Source organism: Hyla sarda, chromosome 2 (genome assembly GCF_029499605.1).
Source record: "Hyla sarda isolate aHylSar1 chromosome 2, aHylSar1.hap1, whole genome shotgun sequence".
Lineage (NCBI taxonomy): Eukaryota > Metazoa > Chordata > Amphibia > Anura > Hylidae > Hyla > Hyla sarda.
Window position 1 is genome coordinate 72,847,108 of NC_079190.1, and position 17,308 is coordinate 72,864,415.

General features: G+C 42.8%; 1 protein-coding gene across 5 annotated transcripts in view; it reads left to right on the forward strand.

The window, feature by feature from the left end:
• CAB39L (calcium binding protein 39 like) overlaps window positions 1-17,308 on the forward strand; it is a 117,351-nt gene that overhangs the window by 86,349 nt on the left and 13,694 nt on the right. For all 5 annotated transcript variants that reach the window (XM_056562063.1, XM_056562064.1, XM_056562066.1 and 2 more), the window contains one exon: window positions 7,494-7,662. In XM_056562063.1, coding sequence (XP_056418038.1) covers window positions 7,494-7,662 — 169 coding nt within the window. The remainder of the gene's footprint in view (window positions 1-7,493; window positions 7,663-17,308) is intronic.

A 17,308-nucleotide genomic window follows, 5' to 3' on the forward strand; every position in this document is an offset into this window, starting at 1 on the left:
ATATACTCATGTTTTATCTATATACTCATGTTTCATCTATATCTTTGTACTAGCAGTGTGCTGCTGTATTCTCCTGTTGCTATATATATATATATATATATATATATATATATATATATATATAACCAGTTCAACAGGAACAGCAGCACACCGGTCTACATGAATATGTGTCAGGCCTTCTTCATCAGATGCAGCGACGTTTCAACCATCTCACACGGTCTTTGTCAAGCAGTTTGACTTGCACCTTGCTTGACAAAGACCGTGTGAGATGGTTGAAACGTCGCTGCATCTGATGAATAAAGCCTGACACATATTCATGTAGACCGGTGTGCTGCTGTTTCTCTTGAGCTGGTTATCTGTGGGGGCCTCTGACCCAGGCCTGACCAGCTTGCACCCGCATCATACATTGGGAGTGCAGTCCTCTTGTGGAATATATATATATATATATATATATATATATATATATATATATATATATATATATTGGCCCCTGTGCACTCGATCTCATCTGCATATTAGAATGAGGCTCTAAGATGCTCTGATATTACCATAGATGCTCTATGTCAGAGTTTCCCAACCAGGGTGCCTCCAGCTGTTGCAAAGCTACAACTCCCTTGCTGGAAGTTGTAGTTTTGCAACAGCTGGAGGCACCCTGGTTGGGAAATACTGCTCTATATAAGACATAGACAACCTTCGCCACTACAGATATTTTGAACTACATCTTCCATGATGCTCCTACAGCCAAAATGCTGCCAAAGCATTATAGGAGATGCAGGCCAAAACATCTGTAGTGCCAAGGATTGCCTATGCCTGCTCTATGGGATTAAGATCTGGCGTTAGTAAAGCCCAGGGACACATAGAATATTTTCTGTCATGTTCCTGGAACCAGTCTTTGACTTTAGTACCCTTTTAACCATAAGATAAATCTCAACCACGATGGGCTGAACTTGGTCAACCACAATGCTTAAATAAGCCTTACTGTCAAAATGTCCTGTCTTCTTACATATATTAGTATTTCCCAATCAGGATGCCTCCCGTGTCCATGCAACAGCTGGAGGGACCTTGATTGGGAAACACTGCCATAGAGCCACTTTCAGCATTATAAAAGTGTAATGGAGGAATGAGGAACTACATAGACCAGTGTTTCCAAATGCAGATTGTGGCTATACAACCTATTGTTACATAATAATACTGAATGTAGATATGACAGTGTTTCCTAACCTGGGTGCCTCCAGCTGTTGCAAACCTACAATCCCAGCAGCCAATGACTGTCCGGGCATACTGGGAGTTATAGTTTTGCAACAACTGGAGGTGTTCTGGTTAGAAACCACTGTCATATCTACGTTCAGTATTGTAGTTAACAAAAGGTTGCAATTTGAACATATTATTAGAGAAGAAATCAAGGAAATATGTTTTTTTATTTTTTTTTATTTAGTTTCTTTAAGGATAAATGTTCTTTCAATTTAGTAGTTGTTAGGATGATATTAGTTGTTAGGATGATTTTTCGTGCTGAAAACGCCCCCCCCCCTCGGCTTATATTCGAGTGAATCCCTTCTCAGAGGTCTTCAACCTGCGGGCCTCCAGATGTTGCAAAACTACAACTCCCAGCATGCCCGGACAGCCATCGGCTGTCCGGGCATGCTGGGAGTTGTAGTTTTGAAACCTCTGGAGATCCGCAGGTTGAAGACCACTGTGGCTTTCGTCATTATCCAGGAGGCCTTCTTCTCCGCTCCGGGCCCGGCCCCGGACTAGTGACGTTGCCTTGACGACGATGCACAGGGACGTTGCGCACGAACGTCCCTGTGTGTCGTCGTCAAGGCAACGTCACTAGTCCTGGGCCGGGCACGAAGCGCGGAGAAGAGGGCCCCTTGGTGAAAATGGACAGCCCGCAACGACTAATCCTCCCCACCGGACGGTCCCTGCAGCACAGATTTCCCACCCTAGGCTTATAGTCGAGTCAATAACATTTCCTGGGTTTTTGGGGTGAAATTAGGGGCCTCGGCTTATATTTGGGTCGGCTTATACTCGAGTATATACGGTATGTAGCTAGTATTATGTGCATGTCTAGAAGAAAGAGCTCTCTGAGGAAAAATATAATAGGGTATATGTTTCAGTGCCCTTGCAGGCCGAGGCTATTTAATTCCTAAAGGTCCAAAGTCCAGCACATCCAGTAATTCAATCAAGTAACAGCATATCGGGGATGCTGCCCGAGGACAGCTTCCTATAATAGCTGAAGTGTCACATCTCTGCCCGAGGAAGTCAGAGCAGCAATCTAAACCCCATTCTCTGTGAAACTTACTTAATGGAAGTAGCTTAGTTAATATTTTATTTCCTTTGTTAATCATTTATCATTCCAGTTTCCACTCAGCTTGTTTTGGAATTCCACGGTTTAGGTGTTTGCCCGTATGGTAATAGACATAGATCAATAGAATAACAAGTGACCTGCCCGACTTCAGGGCTATTACCAATTAAAGGTCAGACTTTGACATTGAATCCTCTAATACACTACAATGTAAAAGTAACGCTGATCTGTCATCAGACTATGCTATCCTTTGTAAGGCCAGCATACTGTAGAAACAGGTTCTCTCTATTAGCCAATAGGGCACAAAAAAATTGTTATGCTATTTGACTAATGGGGGCGATCAGAGAATAAGTCAGACATAGTTAATAAGTCAAGTGCGTACAGGTACTCATACCCAGCTATAAGTTTCCACTGAGAGTTGAGTGGGCAGCACTGTCCTTAAAGGGGTACTCCGACGGAAAACATCTTATCCCATATTGAAAGGATAGGGAATAAGATGTCTGATCACGGGGGTCCTGCCACTGGGGACCCCCACAAACTCCGGGCCGGCAGTGGCGATGTCCGAAAAAGGAAAGCTTGGAGCTTCCGTGTTCATGGCGTCACGCCACGCCCCCTCCATTCATGTCTATGGGTGGGGTGTGAGGGCTAGTACGTAGCCCTCATGCCTCCTCCCATAGACACGAATGGAGGGGGCGTGGCGGCTGTAGTCGCCAGTCATCTGTCACAGAGCGGAGTTCGTCCATGCACCATATGACTGGGGTGCCGCAGCGGAGATCGTGGGGGTCCCCAGCGGCAGGACCCCCGCGATTGGACATCTTCTCCCCTATCCTCTACATAGGGTATAAGATGTTTTCCGGCGGAGTACCACCTGACTTATAGACTATGGGGGAGGCATTTATCAGTTCTCCTTCTGGAAAGTTATTTGTGTAGGTTGCTTTTTTGCTGTGTTTTTTGCATCTTTGCACCAAAGTTATCATTTTGGCGCACAGCCTTTGATAGCTTTGGCGCAAATAAAATCTCTTCCGGTTACTGCTTTTTTCTGGGCTTATTTAGGTTTTCGAGATTTTGAAAGCCTTTTCTGACTAAATAATCCACTAAAATAGAAGACTTTGGATTGTGTTCTATTTTGTTTGTCGCACAAAAAAAAGTGCAAAAAGTGACCTCCCAAGACAAATTTAACAAAAGAAACATAAAACCCGTCCAAACAGCCTGGATAGCCATCCTCCCACATCTGGTGGCACGCAGTTTAAAGACCCCTGCCTTATGATTTCATTACCCAACAGCAACATTGCAATCTGTGTGGTTGGGGTATTCCAGCCAAAGATACCACAAATTCCCCACACTCATGGTTATAGACACTTTGCTCAGTAAAAACAACCTCTTTGGTCCATGTGTGGCACAGATTGCTAGCGGCTTCTATCAGTAAACGCCAGCAGCGTAGAAACCCAGCTGTGTCACCTATTCCCTGTTGTATATGTTGCTAAGCAACAGCACATGTTATATTAGGGACTCCGAATGATTCTGTATAATTATTACTCTGGAGAATTGTTTTAGATAGAGATTCTCTTTATAGGATAACACAATGAAAATGCGCTTGATCAAAATTGGATGAGAGTCATTTCCAGTTTTGCATTTGTTTTTTGTTGGATTACTTTTTGGTGTGCAACAACAATTAAGGAAACAACATGATGTGTTAGGGTAGGGTCACACGTAGGGCATCTGCAGCATATTTCACGCTGCGGATGCACCAATGCCAGTCACTACTGCTTTAGTAGGATAGCCCTGTGTGCGTGATCTGCAGTGGGAAATCCATTGTTACGAGCAGACACACAGTCCTGCTCTAGTGACTGGCGTCGCTGAGTGAAATAAGCTGTGGATGCCCTATGTGTGATCCTACCCATAGGTTATGTTCACAGGATGGAATTTCCATGCGGAATTCTGCAGCAGCAGAGTCCCATTGATTTCAATGGGGTTCTGCTGCACTGTTCACATAGCAGAATTTATGCGCCGGAAAAATCTAGAGCGGAAATTCAAATTCCGGTGTCCGAGACATGTCTATTCTTTCTGCGAACTCCGCACGGAAATGCATTGCCACCTAAGAGACAGCACATTTCCCAACATTTCCCTATGTGCAGACATTCCCCCGTGTGAACATAACCAGTGGAAAACAAAATTTTTTTTTTCTGACCACAATGCTCTCTGCTGACACCTCTGTCCGTGTCAGGAACTGGAACCTTTCCTGCTCTGGACAGTTCCTGACACGGACAGAGGTGTCAGCAGAGAGCACTGTGGTCAGACTGGAAAGAACTACACAACTTCCTGTGGAGCATACATCGGCTGATAAGTACTGGAAGGATTAAGATTTTCAATACAAGTCATTTACAAATCAGTTTAACTTTCTGGCACCAGTTGATTTGAAAAAAAAAAATCGTTTTCCACCGGAGTATCCCTTTAAAGTGAAGCTCCACCAATGTCATATTCTGGTTCAGCTCGGAATAACACAGGCTCCCATTTGAATTAAATTTGCTTCCAGGTGCGGTATGGGCTAGTGACATGTGCAACAACACAAAACTGGCCATGTTGCAAATGAGAAGCAGCTTAACCTATATTTTATCATTTGCAAAGAGCACTCTGTGTTTTGTGTCTTCCCTTGAACGGGTTATCAGGGGAACAAAAAATACAAATAAAATGAACTAAAACGCATGTATACCACTTCTGTCTTACTCCTTAAAGCGCCATCAAGATGCCAGTCGGCTAAGCAATGTGCTAATGGTCACCTACCAGAACTGAGCTAATAGATTTATAAACATAAAATCTATCCTATGATTCAAGCTTCATCAGTATACCGCATACATTGTATCAGTCTTCCCTTGCAGATTTACTTTGATATTTCTTGCTGTTTTCCTGTTGATAATAATTTTAGTCGTCTACTTTGCCCAAGATTTCTGTAGCATTTTCGAAACCTCACCAAAATGCTGTTTTCAGTAACTCATCAGCAGACAAGAACCTTCTAGCTCAATGTTTTCCAAACAGTACGTTTCCAGCTGTAGCAAAACTACAACTCCCAGCATGCCCGGACAGCCAAAGGCTGTCCGGGCATGCTGGGAGTTGTAGTTTTGCAGTAGCTGGAGACACAATGTATGGAAAACACTGTTCTATCTGCCTGGGTTTCTGATGTTTCTGCCCACTTCACAATCTGTTTTTGAGTGTGATTTATACACATTTGTTGTTTAGATGATATATTATACATCAGGGTACAATATATAAATATAAAGGTATATTGACACTGCGGAATGTCCACTCACGGAATTCTGACCAGGAATTCCATCCAAAGATTCCATCTGGGGGCCGGTACCAAAATCCTATAGCGGTAGGACCACACGGACCTGCGCTATCACCATTGATGGCAATACAGTGTGTACGTAATTCCGTTGAAACTATTAACAGGTTCATTCTTTCGTCGGATCATTTCGGCAGCTGAGTTCGCTGCCGCTGCAAATTCCGTAGTGTGAACGGGTCTGCAGAAGACCTATTTGCACCAAAGTTAAAGGGTACCTTTCATCCAAAAAACTTTTGATATATTATAGATTAATGTATACAGAATAACTTTCCAATAGCATGTTATTAAAAAATATGCTTCTATCCATTTAATTTTCCACTTTGAATAAATGACCACTAGGGGTCTCCCTACCAGTCATTTTTTATAGATTTCAGACTGCAGCCGGGGCACAGACAAACTCCCTGGCAGGGAGCAGTGCTGAGTTTGTCTGTGTCCCGGCTGCAGTCTGAGATTTAGGACTCCAGCATGAGTCTGAAATCTATAAAAAAGGACTGGTAGGGAGACCCCTAGTGGTCATTTTTTCAAAGTGGAAAATTCAATATAAAGAAGCATATTTTTTTAATAACATGCTATTGGAAAGTTATTCTGCATACATTAAACTATAATATATCAAAAGTTTTTTGGATGAAAGGTACCCTTTAAGGTTCATACAGCAGAATTCCCGATCGCAAACTCATGTGCGGAAAAGCTGTGGTGTGAACATACCCTAAGACATATGCCATATATCATACCTAATAAATCTGATTGTCAAAATTTAATATAGGTATAAGGCGCCGTTTTCCACTAAAGGACTATTGTGACCTGATCAGTCAGGCTTGTTATATAAGTTAGGAGGTCTTGTAGCTAGGATCACCATCAGTATTACGAATGATGGGTTCAGATGCTTGAAAACTGACAACCTGTTCTCCAGCACTATACTGGGGTATAATGCGGGTAAACAGCTTTAAAAACAGTGATCGCTTACTTTAATTGGCGGAGTAGTTACAGAGTTATGCCTGTTTCCTCATCTATTGGTATTGCAGTGCTGTGTGGAATGAAGGCGGGGAGCCAGCTCGCCGAGCTCCCCTGACTCCTCAACATTCACCACCCGGCCCACCCTAGTGATGAATATGCACATTTCTTCACTCTCACTTCACTAGAACGTGAGAGCCTGGCGGGGGTGAGCACTCTACTCTCTAAGCAGAGCGCAGGCATTGCCTCTCTACACCTATAGCGAAACGTATAAAATCATCTTTTTAGCCAAGCGGGTTAAGTGCCACAGCCTGGCACACCTCCTTGCACAAATACAAGCTCCCTCCTTGATTGACGTTAGTCAAAAAGCTACTGGTAAGTGAGGGCAAGTGAGAGAAGTTTGGCTCCACCTCCTTGACACTTGGCTGAGAATTAAAAAGGGAATATTATACGTTTGTCAAGGCCAGGAAAGGCACATTTTGCTTTTATACTCAGTAGTGTTTTCTAACCAGTGTGCCTCCAGCTGTTGCAAAACTACAACTCCCAGCATTCTGGGAGTTGCAGGTTTGCAACTTTTATTTTAGATTTAGATTATATTTTAGAGTAATTTCAAGCTGCAGAGGAGACAAAGACTCCAGCTGTGAGGAGGTCTTGTGGAAGAGAGGGCTCTATGTATAAGCAATAATATACGCACATTGGCTATTATTAAAGGTTGCCAGGCAACAATGTCGCAATTCCAAGTGAGGGGAACGTTTGGTTCGCATTTGCATAATATTGCAGGTTTTATGGCATGGAGATAGAACTGGAGAAAGGTAAAAAAAAAAATAATGATAATTATAATAATAAAGAAATAAAATGGGGCTACTGTACATGAATTTAACAAACATACTCTTCTTGTAGGTATGAATCCCCTCAAGTGGCTTTGCATTGCGGGATAATGCTTCGTGAATGTGTCCGCCATGAGCCACTTGCCAAAACCATCCTGTACTCCGAGCAGTTTGAGGACTTCTTTAAATATGTGGAAATGTCAACGTTCGACATAGCTTCCGATGCCTTTGCTACATTTAAGGTAAATTATTTCATGCTCTGTTCAGTGTTTACAGAGTTTAAAATAGAGTTCATCCTGACCATGTTTTATTCTTCTTATTGTGTCAAGAACAAATCGCAGCAAACTACAAGAAAGGCTGTCCATTTATGGAGACATGATGCATTTTAAAGTAATTTGTCATATAGGTTATGCATAAAACATTATACATTACTGTATGTAACCCTGCCCCTTGGCACTTTTTTCCATATACACTGTGATAGTGTTCTCTTAAAGGGTACCTTTCATCAAAAAAACTTTTGATATATTATAGCTTAATGTATGCAGAATAACTTTCCAATAGCATGTTATAAAATAATATGCTTCTTTCTATTTAATTTTCCACTCTGAATAAATGACCACTAGGGGTCTCCCTTCCAGTCCTTTTTTATAGATTTCAGACTCATGCAGGAGTCCTAAATCTCAGACTGCAGCTGGCACACAGACAAACTCACCACTGCACACTGCCAGGGAGCAGTGTTGAGCTCGTCTGTGTCCCAGCTGCAGTCTGAAATTTAGGACTCCTGCATGAGTCTGAAATCTATAAAAAAGGACTGGTAGGGAGACCCCTAGTGGTCATTTTTTCAAAGTGGAAAATTAAATAGAAAGAAGCATATATTTTTTTATAACATGCTATTGGAAAGTTTTTCTGCATAAATTAATCTATAATGTATCAATAGTTTTTTTGATGAGAGGTACCCTTTAATCTACCATATTCATTTTGACTGTAGCACTAAGGATAAAAGAGGCTGCCATTTCATAAATATTTATTACCATGCACCACTCTAGTATTAAACCCCATTGACTAAAACTTTGCCATCTTAAAGGGGTATTTCAGGATTTTCTTTTCTATGTGACTATGCTACAGAGGCTGTAAAGTTAGTGTAGTTTATAATATAGTGTCTGTACCTGTGTTTGATGGTGGTCTCACAATTCTTCTGTGATCTTTGCCCTGATGTTTATTATTAGCAGCATACAAAACTATGTTTGTCTCAGGTTTTCCCATTTTGCAATGCGGCCTGAGACATTACAGTCACTTGTTAATGGCAGCCTGTTTGCTTCAATGGGTGGAGCGACCACTGGGTGGGAGGGAGATCATTCTCCACAGATCTGCAGGGAATTGCAGTTTCATGAACAGCACACATGGAAGGGAGCTAAGCTGTGCTGCAAAGGGTGGGGTGACTGATGTGTGGGAGGGAGAAAAGTGAACTCACACTTACTAACAAGGGATCCTGGGACTTGTAGTGGGGGAGGGAACTCCAACAGGAAATAGCAAGCAAAAGAAAGCAGTAGCATTATACTGGACTCACAAGACAAGCACAAATCCTTCCTATGTCAATTACTGTCTGGCAGGTAAGTACTAAAGCCTGGTGGATATCCTCTTTAAGGCTGGATTCACACCACGTTTTGTACTTACTGTTCCCGTATACGGCTGGGAGGAGGGGGCGGGGCTTAATCGCGGCACCCGCACTCAGCCATATAGGGGAACCGTATTTAATGCATGTCTATGAGCCGACTGGGGTGAACCGCAGCCTCCGGTCGGCTGCAATTTCGGCCGTATGCGGTTTCCCGACCGTAGGCAAAAACGCGGTCGACCACGTTTTTGACTGCGGTCGGGAAACCGCATACGTCCGAAAACGCAGCGCGTCACTTTAAGAAATGCAGCCATGTGGTATCCAAACTTAGTTGGTAGGTCATCAATTGGAATAGAGGGAGAACGCAGTGGATACTAAAAGGAATCTTTTGCATCGTGAACCTTATTGGATCACAGAGATGAGGACGCTGGAGCCCAAAGGTTTAAATGAAACATATAGCTATAAGGTATTTTTGTATCATTGTTGTTAGTGGTATTGTGTGTTTTGTTGAGATTGTATTTAGGCTTTGAATTGCTAGCGCAGAAAGAGCTAATTGCAAAAAGTAAAGGTTACGTCACATAAATACCACCTGACCGCTCTTACCTGTGCGTGTGACTAAAGGGGTTGTCCTTGAAATGTAGCGAGGAAGGCTGGAGTGATGGTCGTAGTTCATCTGACCCAGTAAAATTAGACATCTTGTATGCAAGCAGTTACAATATTTGGGAGTTTGTAAGTAATTTACTACGGACAGTGTTATTTGCATCAGTAACTTACTTGTTAGCCCGGGTAAACCCTTAGGGGAGGGCACAGCCATGTGTAATGTCCATTGGGCTTAAATCTCAGCTATACTGCAGATCACCATGATTCTTAGACGGATTGTTAATGGCCGTCAAACTGGAGTTCTAGCAGACAGACCATAAGATGTCAGTATATTGGAGTCAAACTGGAGTTCTAGCAGACAGACCATAAGATGTCAGTATATTGGAGTCAAACTGGAGTTCTAGCAGACAGACCATAAGATGTCAGTATATTGGAGTCAAACTGGAGTTCTAGCAGACAGACCATAAGATGTCAGTATATTGGAGTCAAACTGGAGTTCTAGCAGACAGACCATAAGATGTCAGTATATTGGAGTCAAACTGGAGTTCTAGCAGACAGACCATAAGATGTCAGTATATTGGAGTCAAACTGGAGTTCTAGCAGACAGACCATAAGATGTCAGTATATTGGAGTCAAACTGGAGTTCTAGCAGACAGACCATAAGATGTCAGTTTGAAAGCTGCACAATTTTTGGGTACATAGCCACTACATTTGGCTGCACCCACATGGGTGTTGGGTCACTTTTTTCTTATTTAAGGATGTAAGGACTGTGTTCCTTTTGTCTAGTATATTACAGTAGTATTTAAGGACATTCAGTGTGACAAGTGTACATAATAGATTATGTTGTTTAACAACTTTGGTAAAATTTCAATTGTTATCCAAATAAAACGCTGTTGTTAATGAAAACAAGCCGTAGGGTGTTCAATATCATTTCTACTCCATTCCAAAAATATTGTAACTAGCACATACCATCTGTTTGTATGGGTGCGGTCAGCCGGCCGCCACTTTCCTCTGTTGTGAAAGAACTTTGCTTTGTTCCAGGAATAGTGCAGCATCTGTTTTCAATTGATAGCATTTGTTTTGGACATCATCTTCTCTAACAAAATATAAAAAAACTGACAAAAATTGTAAATCACTCCGACATAACCAACAACCCATCTGTGTAAAATTAAGAAACCTAATTCAGCCACTGCCTGGACGCAGCGCAGCCCCTGTAGTGTAATAATTTTTGAGGTGGGAAAAATTCTGAATTGGAAAATTGCAATGGGAACCATGTGAAAGGCGGGTCTGGTGCGGCCCATTTATTCTCCAACAAATCATCTCTACTTTCTACAACAGAACAGATACTCTCAGCTTGGTATGGAGATGTATTTTGTGATTTTAGTCCCTACAAGCTCCCACTGCACGTGACCAAAATCACAAGTGGGCTCTATTGCTATTGGAATTTGTCTGCAGGATTAGTCAGCATTTAAAATGCACCTAATCATATAATATAACAAGTTATGGATACTCGACTTATGTGGATAGAATGTTGATTCATGGAATTTTTCCTCTGTCATGGGGCAAAGCCAGCAATCAATTCACACACAGCTCACTTACTGTCAGTCAATAGGTATGTCCTCTGGGTGCCCTACGCTTGGCAGTGACAGATTTTCTATAGGAATGTAGTTCAGAGAAGGAAATTGGCATGGCAGTCACCAATGGATCTTCTTAACTTATTCAGTTTATTGTTGCCTTACAGAGAAACACCTCGACTGACATGCAGGGGGAGGTGGTGCAGGTGGGGGCTTGACGGGGGGGGGATGACCCGTTTCATGTCATGTTGATGCTTCTTTTGAAGCTACAAGAAGCATTGATATGGCGTGAAACAGGTCACCGCTATTGTCACACCCAAAGATGTTTGTTGTTTCTCTGTATGGCAACAATAAACGTAATAAGTTAAGAAGATCCATTGGTGACTTCAATGCTTATTTCCTTCTGTAAATTACATTGCTACAAAAGCAAAACAGGATTTAGGAGATGATAAAAGTGATTAAAAGTTCTAACACAGTAATATACAGTAAAATTTCCCTTAGTGGACACCTCCCAATAGGGGACACCTTCCAAAAGTGGACAGTTTTTTATTCTCCGGCAGAGTCCCATAAGACCAGAGGCGGACTAACAACACCCAGGGCCCCCGGACCAAATAAAGCAAGGGGCCCCCAGTCGGCCCCTGGCCACACCTCTTCCCCGCCCCTATTCTATCCAAGTCCCCCTCTTCATGCACCACTTCTACATACAAAAAAATGAAATATATATAACGTAAGTAAGATAATTTCCCATGACCAATAATACCTGTTTACAAGGAGGAAATATATACCACCACACAATAACTGGATAATACCAACATACTGTACTGAATTAAACCACTGTACACACACCAGTATTCCCCCATACAGTTCCCATATAGCGGTAGATACCAGCTGTACACAGGATCTGTATAACATATAAGTGATTATATACACGGCCATAAAGTGATAGATCAGCTGTACACAGGATGTGTATACCATATAAATGATTACAGTTGAGGACTCACAATCAATATTTTTTCTGATCAGTGTTGTCCTTTATCATTTTCTTCTCTGTCCATATCAGACCGCCATGTCGACTTCTTCAAGCAAAACATATGTAAGACAAAAAAGTTTCACTACATTTTTACAGTGCCCTCTATAGGCCCTGAACTGTTATAATGCCCTCCTGCACAGTGAAAGGGCAGGTAGGTTGGTAGCTAACTAGGTAGTCAGGTATGTAGGTAGGTTGCCAGCCAGGTATGTAGTTAGCCAGGTGTGTACTTAGGTAGCTAGGTAGTTTGTCATTACATCACTCATTTTACCATAAAATCTATGGCGAAAGCAAATAATATTTGTGGGTCAATTTTTTTTTTTTTTACTACGCTGTTTTCTAATTTTGGAGGGGTTTGTTACTACACAAGATTTATCAAACTATGTTAGAGAAAAAGTGGAGGGATTTCCCCACAGCAACCAATCACAGCTCTGCTTTCACTTTACCAGAGCTCGTTAGCTGAGCTGTGATTGGTCGCTGTGGAAAAATCACAACATTTTTTTTCTCTCACACAGGTTGATAAATCGGGGCCATTATCTTTATGATAATATGATATTATTACAACGATACCCACATTATATAGGTTATGTATTATTTTTCAACTTTTAAAAAATTATAGATTTTTGTAGGAAAATTTATATGTTTCAAATCATCCTCTTACCCCTACAACTTTTATTTTTCCGTATATGGGGATGTATGAGGGCTCGTGATCTGTAGTTTTTATCGGTACCATTCTTGTTCAGATTGGACTTTTTAATGAATTTTTATATATGCAGGTATATGAAGTGTCCAAAACTCAGCAATTCTTGACAAATGATTGACGTAATTCCAAAGCAAAATTAGTGGCACAAAAAACAAGCCCTCATATAGTTCTGTAGGTGGAAAATTGAAAGCTTTATGATTTTTAGAAGATGAGGAGGAAAAAAACCAAAGTGCAAAAATGAAAAAGCCCTGAGTCCTATATTAGTTTTCTCACCATTTTTAGTCACATTTTGTTTGCAAACACTGCACAGTGCTGTACTATAGCACAGCATTGATCAGTGTTATTGGCATTCTATTTATAGGCTGCCTATATTCTTGGAGCACCGATCTGACGGAACTGATCCAGGTAGGGGCCCTTCAGCCTTCCTCTCAGCTGATTGGCGATTTTTCCGCTGTGGTCCCGATCAGCTTTCCTAACTGACTAGCACATGTGTTTTAACACTTTTAGACACTGCCATCAACTTTTATAGTGGCATCTAAAGGGTTAATGTCGGACATCAGCCTGATTGTTGATGTCTGGCATTAGCCGAGAGTTTCAGCTAATGATTTATAGAACACAGTAGGAGCAGGCACAGTGCTTACATGTACACCTTGCGTCCTTAGTGCTCATTCACACGGACGGATGTGCAGTGTATTTTACGGTGCAGATTCCCTGACGAATGACCCTACAGTGCTGCCTCCATCTGTGCATGCTCATAGCGGCAATCCGCTGTTACTAGCAGACACGCTTCGATGTGAGAGTGGCCGTGCGCATGCGCAGTATACTCGCACACATCGTGTCTGCCCTCGGCCTAGCTCAGGGAGCAGGGGGAGCGGCCACGATATGTGCCAGTATACTGTGCATGCACGTGGCGACTCTCACATCAAAGCGTGTCTACTCATAGGGGCGGATTGCCGCTATAAGCAGGCACAGAGGCGGCAGCACTGTAGGGTCCATTGTCAGCGGATCCGCTGCGTAAAATATGCTGCGCATCCGTCCGTGGGAATGAGCCCTTAGGGTGCGTTCACACGTACAGGATCTGTTATATAGTTTCTGCAGCTGATTTTTCTACCCATTGAAGCTAATGGGTTGCAAATTCAGCTGCACAAAATATGCAGCAGATCCTGTACATGTGAATGTACCCTTAAGGGGTTAATGATAGATAAACATGTTGTCGCCCCAGTGGGGTCACGTTCCTTCCTCCAGTGTCCACAGGTCACCAATAGGTCACATTACCAGAATTTTTTTTTATAAAAATTGTGGCAAGAATGGCGCCATTTTACCACGATTTTTTAAAACCGCGCCATTTTTTGCCGTGATTTTTCCCAAAAATTGTTCCTTTGTGACCTGTGGACACTGGTGGAGGGAAAGTGACCCCACTGGGCTGCTACTAGGCACACCCCCCAGCGCCAGGTTATACTGCTAGTCATGGGGGAGAGAGGCAGCACACAGGGACATCATTCACCCTCACATGAAGCGGCCGCTCTGTGTTCCTGGGAGGCCTGTCAGCTTCTGGCCCCGTCCACTTCCTGTGCTGGGGCGGAGCCATCAATCTGGTACCTTTTTCATCCCTGTGCTGCTGCTTGTCCCTGCTAATGATATGCAGACCAGGAGCAGCGCATGGATATGTACATAGAAAAAAACATCAGCTGAAAGGGCGATCCTGGAAAAGTTTCATACCTCAGCAGCTGCAGTGGGCCCTTTACCCGGTCGGGCCCTCAGACCACGTCCGAATGGACCGGCCGGTCAGTCCGCCCCTGCATAAGACTTAATGTTTTTGCACCCTCCGAATAGGGGACATTCCCAATAGCTGATGCGGACACACCCAGTAGGGGACAAAACACTCCCAATAGGGGACAAAACACACCCAATAGGGGTAAAATGCTCCCAATAGGGGACATCCAGGCTTATGTGTCGGCCCTACATTGTACACAGGGCCGCCATCAAGGGGTACAGCCAGTACCCCAGAAAGGGGTCCAGGCTCCACAGCACAGAAGCAGTAGACTGCTGTTTAAACAGTGTTCTCCTGCTTCTTAATGTCTGCTGGCCACAGGGCACAGGGGGAAGAAAGTGGCACATGGGGATAAAGGGCAATAGAAATTGCAAAGGGGGGAAGAAATTGCACAGGGGGTGGTAAAGAGGGGGTGATTTATTTGCACAGAGGGTAATAAAGAGGAAATGAAATGGCACGGGTGGGGGGGGGGTTCAAGGGGAAATGATGTGTTACAGGGGTAAGGGGGGGATAATTTGGCACAATAAGGCCCCCTTTACATATATGCAGCGTGCGTTGTCCGCTCCCTCCGGCCACGCCGGAGGGAAAATGAAACCAGAATCAATCCCATTCATTTGAGTGGGACGGTTCATATGCCGGACAGAACTGAAAGCATATTGCAAGCATCGGCTTTTGCCTCCGGCACTCCATCTCGAGGACTGGTAAATTGAATGCTACACAACCAGGGTGCCTCCTGCTGTTGCAAAACTAAAACTCCCTGCAGCTCCCAGCAGGCATGCCAGGAGTTCTAGTGCTGTAGGCACCCTGTCTAATGCTAGAGGCACACTGGTTTGAGCAATTACAGGTTTTTTTTCAGGTTTTGTACCACGAGCCCACCAGGATTCACCATGCCTACCTTTCCCCACGGCTTTATTTTCAAGGTAGTCATCGTCAATCCTGGTGGGCTAGTGGTACAAAACCTGGAAAAAAAAACTGTAATTGCTCAAACTGATGGTTTTTACTGATGACAATTTATGCACTTTTTGAGCATCAGTCGTGCCATCAGTTGTGAACAGTTAAGTAAAAATAACTGAGCCTGACACAACGGACATATGTAAACCTAGCCTAAAGTGGCACATGGTATAAAGGGTGAATGAAATGGCACAAGTGTTTAAAAGGGGGAACAATGAAGGAGGGATTGGAGGGATCCCATTGGAGGGATCAAGAGAGGGAATAAAGTGGCATGGGGGGGGGGGGGGGGGATTAAACGTCACTGGGAGATTCTACTGTAATATTGTTTTTTATCATGTTTTATAGGTAATTACACTCTATAGTGAGTACAATACAGTATTCTGTCATTTAGAAAGATTTTCTTTAGCCTTTTTTCCCAATAGGGGACATCTCTCAATAATGGACACTTTTTTCCCCCATGAGTGTCCGCTAATGGGAGATTCTACTGCATTATAATTTTGTACCCAGAGCCGCCATCAGAAATTTTGGGGCCCCATACTGCAGAACTGTCTGGGTCCCCAGATGGTTTATGGGAGAGGGGCAGAGCCAGGGGCCCCTTTTTTATGGGCAGGCTTGTTTATAGCGATTGGCTCCACCTTGTCTGAGGACAAACTTGAGGTTTCAGCGGTTTGTTAATATTTTTAGCAAGGAGAGGAGAAATCTTTGGACCTGATATGGTACCACAATATATTTTTAGGTAGAGATGGCAAACAATGCATATGTATGTATTCTCCAGATTCTGCAAGTTGTATTTTTTTCAGTAATTTCCGTCACAAAGTTCTCTTTGTTGGTTCCACTCCTGGTGTTATGTGATCCCAGCCTTACCATCTTCTTTGATAAGACAGGCACAGAAGTGCTTCTCTGAACACTTGTTTTAGTCATTGGTGGGCAGGCCAAAATCTTTGGAGGGATTTATCACTAAAGTAGAGATTTAGGATAACTGTAGTCAGCATATATAAAATAGCTGAGAAGATTGTACATACCTGAAGGAGTTCACGGTGTTGTAAATTTGTTATACAATACTAAGCAGGCCGGGAACTGAAAGTGGCTTAGCCCTAACAAGAATGTTTTCCTTTGTGTTGCTGGACCCCTTCTGAACATGGCATTAAATGTGTAGTAAGTAACTATTGACAACCATGACAACAGCCAGAATGGTTTGCTGGGTAAAACCAAAAACTTTGGAATTTTATCTAAAGATAGCCATAATCAGGAGATTAAAGGGTTACTCCCGTGGAATTTTTTTCTTTTTAGATCAACCGGTGCTAGAAAGTTAAACAGATTTGTAAATTACTTCTATTAAAAAAATCTTAATCCTTCCAGTACTTATTAGGGGCTGTATACTACAGAGGAAATGTTTTTCTTTTTGAATTTCTCTTATGTCACGACCATGGTGCTCTCTGCTGACCTCTGCTGTCCATTTTAGGAACTGTCCAGAGCAGGACAAAAAATCCCCATAGAAAACATATGCTGCTCTGGACTGTTCCTAAAATGGACAGCAGAGGTCAGCAGAGAGCATTGTGGTCGTGACATAAGAGAAATCCAAAAAAAAAACATTTCTTCTGTAGAATACAGCCCCTAAAAAGTACTGGAAGGATTAAGATTTTTTATAAC